Source organism: Plecotus auritus (assembly GCF_963455305.1).
Source record: "Plecotus auritus genome assembly, chromosome: 7".
Lineage (NCBI taxonomy): Eukaryota > Metazoa > Chordata > Mammalia > Chiroptera > Vespertilionidae > Plecotus > Plecotus auritus.
In genome coordinates, this window is record NC_137774.1 from 8,327,675 (window position 1) to 8,336,860 (window position 9,186).

At 45.5% G+C, this 9,186-nt stretch overlaps 1 protein-coding gene across 1 annotated transcript; it reads left to right on the forward strand.

Moving 5' to 3' along the window:
* Positions 1-4,159: 4,159 nt before the first annotated feature.
* Positions 4,160-7,368, forward strand: LOC308254304 (keratin, type I cuticular Ha3-I-like; the record flags this gene model as incomplete). Its single annotated transcript, XM_080680263.1, has 7 exons — positions 4,160-4,507; positions 4,610-4,692; positions 5,199-5,355; positions 6,174-6,335; positions 6,420-6,545; positions 6,718-6,938; positions 7,308-7,368. The coding sequence occupies 7 exons, from the start codon at positions 4,160-4,162 to the stop codon at positions 7,366-7,368; spliced, it is 1,158 nt and encodes a 385-aa protein (XP_080536389.1).
* Positions 7,369-9,186: the final 1,818 nt, after the last annotated feature.

Here is a 9,186-nt window from a genome sequence, read left to right on the forward strand (position 1 = left end):
CAGGATCTGAAGAGGGAGCAAGGGGGCTCTGAGACAAGGAATGCAGGTAGCCTCGGGGTGTTGAAAAAGGCAGGGAAATGGATTCTTCCCTGGAGCCTGCAGAAAGGAGCACAGGCCCACCAACACCTTCATTATTTCTTTAAATTGTGGTAAAATACATATAACAGAAAATGTACCACTTTAACCATTTTTAGTGTACGATTCAGGGCCATTACATGCATTCACACTGTTGTACAGCCATCACCACTATCCATTTCCAGAACTTCATCATCCCAAACTGAAACTCCGTACTCATTAAACCTCCCAATCCCAACTTCCCTGAGGCCCTGGATCAACCTCGATTCTACTTTCTGTCTGTCTGAGTTTGACTATTCCAAATACTCTCTTTTCTAAATCCCCACTCAACTCCGAGCCAGGAGTGTATCTTCTACTCAGCTCTATTTGATACCCTTGGGGCCCAGGCCCATCTTTTGATGAGGGCCCCAGGTCCCTTCTCGGTTGGCATGTCCAGTGAGTGCTCTTTGGTGATCTGTTTTATTGGCTCCTGAGCTTTCTTGGTCTGAGCTCTAAGCCCACTGGGCATATCACACTCCGATGTTTGACTTTTCCCCAGGCTTACAAGCTAAATATTTTTGCTGATTCTTTTCCTTTCTGTTTCCCTGAAAATTTTATAGTTATTATGGGATAGAGATAAAGCATCTTTTTTCATCCTCGTACCTGGACCCAAAGTCATTGTTGGAGCCCTTTAAGGCCTAAGCCTGCTGTCAGCATCTACAGGTGGGATAGCACTGCCCAGGAGTCTCAGCATTTTCCTCTATAAAACCCCATTTCATTACTTCCAGGAGTCACGCCTCATCACAAGCTTATGGTATTTGTCACTTTTTAACCCCCATACTACTGAGGAGCAAAGCAATATGTCTGTCCTCAGAGCTGGCATCAAAATTCATGATCTCATTTCTGTGTCTTCTTCCAGTTCTTGTGCTTGGACACTCCATGACCTTGTCCTTGTCTCATCTCTCTAGTTCAGTGGTTGGCAACTGGTGGTCCGCGGACCACTGGTGGTCCTTGAGGTCCGAAAGGTTGGCAACTGCTGTTCTAATTCACAATGAGGTAGGATGGCCCAGGCAGACTTGAACCTACCTACATGTGTCATTGGACAAGTTAAATTTCTTCCCAGTGTCTCAGATTCTTCATCTCTGACATTGATGACAGCAACAGAATCCAAACTCTTTGGGTGAGACAGGAACACTATGTGTGAAGGGTCCCATAGGCTACCTGACTAGAAAGTGATCTATTGGGATTCATTTCCTTCCTACCTTACTGTCTGTGCCTCTGTTTTCTCTTCCATGAATTCAAGTCCTTCTAGCTATAAAATTCTTTGATTCTAGGCCATGAAACTCACTGCTGAAGTGAACTTTTACAGGGCCAAAAGTTCAAGGCTAGGTAGGCTTCCTCCCAGATCCTAAGTCGCCTTAGCTCATGCCATTGTGCATTATCATTTGTTTAGATGCTAAAACACACAATTTAATTTCCAATCTGGATAAATCAGCCAATTATGAAAAAGGATGGCATTGCTCTGTAGAGAAAAGCTGAGTATAACTTGGTCTTAGTTCAGGAAGGTGAGAGGACTGCTTGGGCAGAGAGGCCTATGAAGGGCTAATGGGGTTAGTAGGGGCTGGATAACAGGGCCCCAGTGGGGACCAGAAGCAAAAAGTATGAGTGGGACGATAGGCAGAAATTAATCCAATATTTCTGTCCCCTAGAAAAATCAGAGAAACTTCAGTGCCAAATATTTTGCACTGTGTTTAGGTATTCAGGCTCAGGAGTTAGACAGCTGAGTTGTTTAAATCCCAGCTCTGCCATTTATTGGCTGTGGCTTGGGAAGATTCTGAGCCTTTCCTCGTCTGTGTCTTTATCTGTAAAGTCCAACTAATTTTATAGACCAAACTTACAGGGTTGCTGGAAGGATCAACTGAGAATTGTGCCATAATACTTAGCACCTTGTTTGGCACATAGTAAGTATTTATGAAATGGTATCATCATCTTCATCATCATCACCATCGTCATCATTATTATGAATACTTGTACGGAAATGTAAGGCTGGAGGATTCCCAGAGGAGAGTAGAGCCCATTTCAATGCCAGTACAAGAAAGGAGGCTTGGTGGCAGTACAAGCCCATGTAAAGAACTTGTCCTCCTCACAAACTACCCCAAATAAGATAACCAAACCCACAAGATCAGGAACTTAACAAAGAATGTGGGGACCATGGGCCATCTGCCAACTTCCTATTCCAGTCACCAAGTTAGTGTTAAAATTTGTTGATTAATTTATGACTATAGTTCTGTGCCCCTAGTGCTTGCAAGGTAAGTGAATGGGGTTTGATCACCACTGGGTTGTCACGGGCAACCTGTCCAGGTGTCTGTTCAACAAAATTGAATTTTCACAAAATTATTCATCTGAATAATCTAGGCCTACAATAGGAAGGAGGAAGGTTACAGAAATAATCACCATCACCCCCATGCCCAACCATATTCAAATACAATATCTTATTTAACTTGCACAACAAAACTACTATTACTTCAGTGTAAGAGATGAAGAAAACAAGAGTCTAAAGGGAACTCACTTCTCTGAGGTCATATCGTCAGTGAAGATGGAAACTGAGGTCATTTAGCTTCAGACATATGCTTTTCTGTTCCTTCCCCACTGCCTTTGAATCTGGACACATCCTTCTTAAATTATCTACATTGTGTTCCACAAATGATCTTTTAGGAATTCTTTCTGAACCATGATTTTGCTTCTATGCAAAACAAAGGACAGATATAGTGACAGAAAATAGAAGGTGAGATGGGAGGGCTACTTTGTTAAGATTCATTATTGGGCAAGAGGGAGACTCCCAAGGGTTTGGGAGGGTATATGATCCCAGAGGTGATGGAGAAATATACACACTCGTCACAGATGGTGCCCCCTTCTTAGGGACAACAGAGTCAAGCTGCATTCTCATGGGCACTGTGACTTGTTCTGGGAATATCTCATGTTGGCAGAGCCACACTGCTAGGGTTGTTCAATACTCTCAGTAAGAGGATTAAGTCTAGGAATAAGTCAAGAGAAATTTCCAGAGACTTTGAGATAAGGTCACTATGGATACAAAGATAGCTCTGAGCACCTCATTTAGGTTTTCCTTTCTTGTTAAGTCTGAAGCATTTGCGTCAACACTGCCACCTGAACTCCCTGTGGACTATTCCCAACACGTTTCCCTCTGTCTATCTCTTCTCTTTCTCATCTTGGGGAGATTGTTGCTTCAGTGAAGGTTGGTAGACTTTTTCTGAAAAGGACTGATAGTAAATATTTTAGGCTTTTCAGGCCATATGGTCTCTGTCGCAACTACTCAACTCTGCCACTGTAGAATGAAAGCACCACAGATAATGTCTAAATGAGTGAACATGACTATGTGTGGATAAAACTTTATTTACAAAAAAGGGCAAGAGGCTGAACTCTGCTTTAGGACTATGCGTGCCCATGCCACTGATTTCATTTCCCAACCAAAAATACTCAATTATTTTCAGTCTCTTCATTTCTGACAAATTCTCTAAGCCCCCAACTAATATTCTCACAGAGTAAGGCTCAGGATCCTTGCAGCTGATACAGGATGAATTTTTGCTGAAAGACGAGTTGTACTGAACACTGAAATGTGAGTACACTTGGGAGAAGAAGGCCACCAGAAGACTTCACTCCAAACTCTCTCTCTAGGGATTCCAGTGGCAGGACCTCATGGGTAAGGAGTCCCAAACAACTCCACCCCATGTCCCTGGCTGTCCTCTGAGTAATGGGAAGAACCATTTGGAGTTGTGATGATTCTGTCTCCTTTGAAGCCACCTGATGAAACTCTGTTTTCACCAACCATCAGTACCCAAGAGGAGCCTGTGTGACACAAGATGAATGGAATAATTTTATGGGATGAGGGAAGACTCTGTGGAGGCATCTAACAAGCATATTTTGGAGAAAAAATTACCTGAAGCATTAGGAAAGAAAACTATGCAACATGCCAAACCCCCACCCACAATAAAGGGTATAAAAGGACCATGGAGGAAGGAGAGACTCAAACCTCACCCATATCCACCTCCATCAGCTCGTCTGCTGTTCCATCACCTCTCCCAGTACCATGCCTTACAACTGTTGTCTGTCCAACCTGAGCTGCGGCTCTAGCTGCCCCTCCCGGCCCTGTGTGGCCCCCAGCTGCCATGACATCCCTCTACCTGGGGCCTGCAACATCCCAGCCAATGTGGGCAACTGCGGCTGGTTCTGTGAGGGCTCCTTCAATGGCAGCGAGAAGGAGACCATGCAGTTCCTGAACGACCGCCTGGCCAGCTACCTGGAGAAGGTGCGGCAGCTGGAGCGGGAGAATGCGGAGCTGGAGAGCCGCATCCAGGAGCGGTGCCAGCAGCAGGAGCCCCTGATGTGCCCCAGCTACCAGTCCTACTTCCGGACCATCGAGGAGCTGCAGCAGAAGGTGAGGTGTGGAGTATATGGGGGCACAGCAGCAGCTGGCTGTCTTTGAACAATAAGAAGTTCTCAAGTTCGGGTGGTCCTCACAGTGGAACCTTGTTTTCAGATTCTGTGTGCCAAGTCTGAGAACGCCAGGCTGGTGATACAGATTGACAATGCCAAGTTGGCCTCTGATGACTTCAGAACCAAGTATGTTGAAACTTTTCAGCCAGGTAACCTCCAAGGTCCCTATGGCTCCTTCATGGCCCTGTGGACCTAATGTTGCCTGGAGGAGAAGAGGAAGCCATTTCCCCCTTTTTATTTCTCCTCTGATGACTGGATATGTAAAATTTGTTTCAGAGCCCAGATTCATATGCTATCTGCTCTTCAGTCCCTATTGGTCCTTCTTAAACACCCAAATTCAGAAATTGAAGTTAATTATTGGAGAATGGATTGGTTTGGTGGTATATTAATTACAACATTGAGAGGAGAGTGAGAGACTCCATTCCAGGAGTCCCCATGGGCACCTTGGGGTGTTAGGATGAGTCTGGTCCCCTCCAGACTATCCATGCAGAGCTCAAGGGACACATGGAAAAGAAGGGATGGAAAACTGTGTCAGTTCAAAGACAGCGAGGCAATGCCATCCCAACAAGACATGGGGCAGGGAGATGGGCTTCCTTCCTGGCTCCTCCTCCCACTCCAACCTGTGTGTGCAGGTACGAGATGGAGCACTCCTCCCGGCAGCTGGTGGAGTCAGACATAAACAGCCTGCGCAGGATCCTGGACGAGCTGACCCTGTGCAAGGCTGACCTGGAGGCCCAGGTGGAGTCCCTGAAGGAGGAGCTGCTCTGTCTCAAGAAGAACCATGAGGAGGTGAGAGGGAAAAAAACCCAACAACAATAGGCTTCAGAGCTAACCCTTCAGCATCAGGTATTAGGAGGCACTTGCCATCAGGATCCCTGGTTGGTATCCTTCTCTGAAGAACTCAGGGCCAGCTCAGGGAATAAGGATGCTATGTCCATAGTGTACAACAAGGTGCTGAGGAAGGAAATCCAGGTTCTCTGTTGGTCATTGTTGGGTCCCTAATTTGGTGGTAGAGATTGAGAAAAAAAAAAAAAAAAGACAGAAGATATAACCCCTCTCTTCAAAGGCTCCACAGTCTTGTCTCTAGTCTGGGGGAGACAACAATGTAAAAACATCATATAATCCCAGCAGAGGGAAATAAGTGCTATATGAGATATACTAGTATGAGCAGCCCTGAGAATAATCCAGTCTGCTTGAAAGTAACTCTTCTCAGAGGCATGTTATGGAGAGTGAAAAAACTTTAGTACTTGGGTGTTGTAATCTGAGGGAGGAAGCTGAGCAAAGACATGAAGAAGCAAAGTGAGGTATATTTGAGAATGGCCCATGAATGGGTATGGCTGGGCATGTGGTACCTGTAGGGATATGACTGGAAATGACAAAGGACCTGCGCATGGCCAGGAGTTGGGACTTAGTCTTATAGGAAATGTAGGTCTATTTCAGTTTTCCCAGAAAGGAATAGATGTGACCCTTATTTGGATTTATTTTTATATAATATCTGTGTCAGTCTTTGGAAAAGTCAGGATATTCTTTTCAGTGAACTTTTTGGCTATCGCAGGAAGATAGCAGATCTATAACTGTGGGTTCACAACTTCCCCTTCCTCCACCAGGAAGTCAACACCCTGCGTTGCCAGATTGGAGACCGCCTCAACGTGGAGGTGGACGCTGCCCCCACCGTGGACCTGAACCGCGTGCTCAATGAGACCAGGTGTCAGTATGAGGCCCTGGTGGAGACCAACCGCAGGGACGTGGAGGAATGGTACACCAACCAGGTGGGCATCTCGGCACATGGCCACCCAGGACCTCGGGACCCTTAAGGCAGGGTCTGATCCTGTCTCTTACCTTTGGTGTTTCAGACCCAGGAGCTGAACAAGCAGGTGGTGTCCAGCTCAGAGCAGCTGCAGACCTGCCAGGCAGAGATCATTGAGCTGAGACGCACGGTCAACGCCCTGGAGATCGAGCTGCAGGCCCAGCACAACCTGGTGGGTATTGTTCAGACCTGCTGGTGAGAAATTCGGGGAATCAGAGTCACTGGCAGGCCTTTTGGGTCACAGTCTCTTTAACTCTGGAAGCTTGTGACTCCTATGGAACCCTATGGAGGGACATGCTAAATAAAGGAGCAGCTCTCTGACATTCTTCCCCTTCCCCACACAGAGGGACTCCCTGGAGAACACGCTGACGGAGACGGAGGCCCGCTACAGCTCCCAGCTGTCCCAGGTGCAGTGCATGATCACCAACGTGGAGGAGCAGCTGAGCGAGATCAGATGTGACCTGGAGCGGCAGAACCAGGAGTACCAGGTGCTGCTGGACGTCAAGGCCCGGCTGGAGTGTGAGATCAACACATACCGGAACCTTTTGGAGAGTGAGGACTGCAAGTGAGTATGAGGCAAAATATTTCTGGGGAAGTGTGTGTGGGACTAATGACACTGTAGACACTCACATGTCTGCCATATTTTCAACTAAACCAATAACATTAATCAAGCGTCTACCATGTGGCAGTTAAGCATATATATAAGGTAAAGTGCATATATCCCCTGCCTCAGGGAGCTAACAATGGAGGTAATATTTTTCAAAAGGACAAGTTTCCACCTCTGCCCATGTCATTCTGGGGAAGGGAAAAGGATTTGGTAATAATCACATTTAATTCCAACTAACTCCACCACTGTGAATTCATAGGTTGTTTCATTAAACTTGGTGTTTTCTCCATCCTCTCCCTAACACATTCTAAAATTGTGTTCTCCCAGCCTCCCCTGCAACCCGTGTGCTACCACCAATGCTTGTGGAAACTCCTGTGGGCCCTGTTAACAGGTTGCTGTTTACTTAAATACTGGCATCCTCTTTGAAGACGACAATGAAGCCATTTACATCAAACATGGGAAAGGTTCCTAGGTACTACTTTGCCGGAGCTCAGTTGCCTTTAGACATCTCGTCACACCAACTGAGATATTTCTAGACATGGAAATGCTTTCCAGATCCAACAAGCAAAGACACATCATCAAGTTCCAATGTCTGGAAAACTCCCTCCCATTGAAGGTCGAGTCACTGTGTATCTGAGGATGTCCAGCTCCCTGGAATCTGAGCTCCAGGTATTACTTTAGGGCGTTTCCTATACATATTATGTTTCCTGCTTTCCTGGCTTCTTTGGTATTCTCTGGAATGCAAGGAGGCTACTTCATTTACTTCCCAATAAACTTTATTTCTCTGGCATTGTAAATGTGTTTCTCATTCATATTCATGCATTGTAAAGTACTTCTCATGGCTGTTCCATAAAAAATACCCCTTCATTAGGAGGTTGACATGAGTTGAATGACTGAACCCAGCCACCATCTTCCAGTGAGGGAGGGCTGGCCCCTGGGAGGCTCCCACTAAGGGAAGACCATGAAGAAAACCTGGCCTTCAACACTTGATGCCCATCTTGCTTTGGCTACAGGGCCCTTGACAATTCTGAGACTCCTCTCCAACCTCACTGCTCTCTCCCACTGCCCCTTCATCACTGTGAAATTCTCTGCTTCCCTTTCTCCTACACTGTGAAGACCAGCTTCTGTAGAAACTGCTCCAAAAGCAGCTACCTTCTCCTCTCAACATCTTGGCTGCACCTGCACCACCCATATGCATACCTGTCCTTCCTTCAAAATGTACCTTCAGTGATTTCCTGCACACTCTGGGTCCTCTTCTTATATCTCTGACTACCCATCCACGGACTCTCAATTAGCCAACTTCCACTTTTTGTCCCAAATAGAAGACATGCCCATATCCTTGGCTCTTTGTTTTGCTCTTTCCACATCCCTATTCAGGAAGAGCTAGCACCTCTATGCTGATGATGCTGAAATCTCACTCTCACCTCAGCTCCAGCTTTGCTTGCCGTAGGACAGTTTCACTTGGTATCAGGCCATCACGGCTCATTTAATGGAACTAAAACTTATATTTGCCAAACTGATTCATCTTGTACTCACTTATTATGCCCAATATTTTTTAATCAAAAGATCCTTTAAATGTAGGCAGGCGTGTCTCCCTCTCTTCAAGTTTACTTTTTCCTCAAGGTCTTTGCTCATATCTATAATGTTCTTCCATGACCTCTTTATCTTTTATTTCCAATAATTCCAAAAAAGGCCAATGTTCATTAAATCTCCTCCAACGAACATTGATTCTACCTTTCCTCCCACTTGCCTCATTTGTGAATTATTAAAACTTTCAAGTCTATCAATCACTTTATAGATTATCCATTTAACTTAATGCTATCTCACCGACACAACCACAATCATTCATTTGGTGTGTGTGCCAGTACAATGAGGGGTGCTGAGAACACAGAAATAAGTGAACCCCAATCTTGGCCCACAGCACATTTAGAGTCCAGGGTGGATAAGACAAAGAGATAACTGCCACACACTCATCAATGTCTCAAGAAAGGTGTAACTAAAGAATGATGAATTTCCGAGGTCTGAGGGAGTGATAAGAAGAAGCTCCAAGAAGGAGGTAGCACTCAATCAGGGCTTTGAAAACCCAAATCTTCTGTTTATATAAGTTTTGTCTTCCTGTCTCATTGACTACACTGTTTTCACCTGATCAAAATCTAGTGCAAACCATGAAATACTATCCGTGGAACAAACAGGGAATAGTATCACT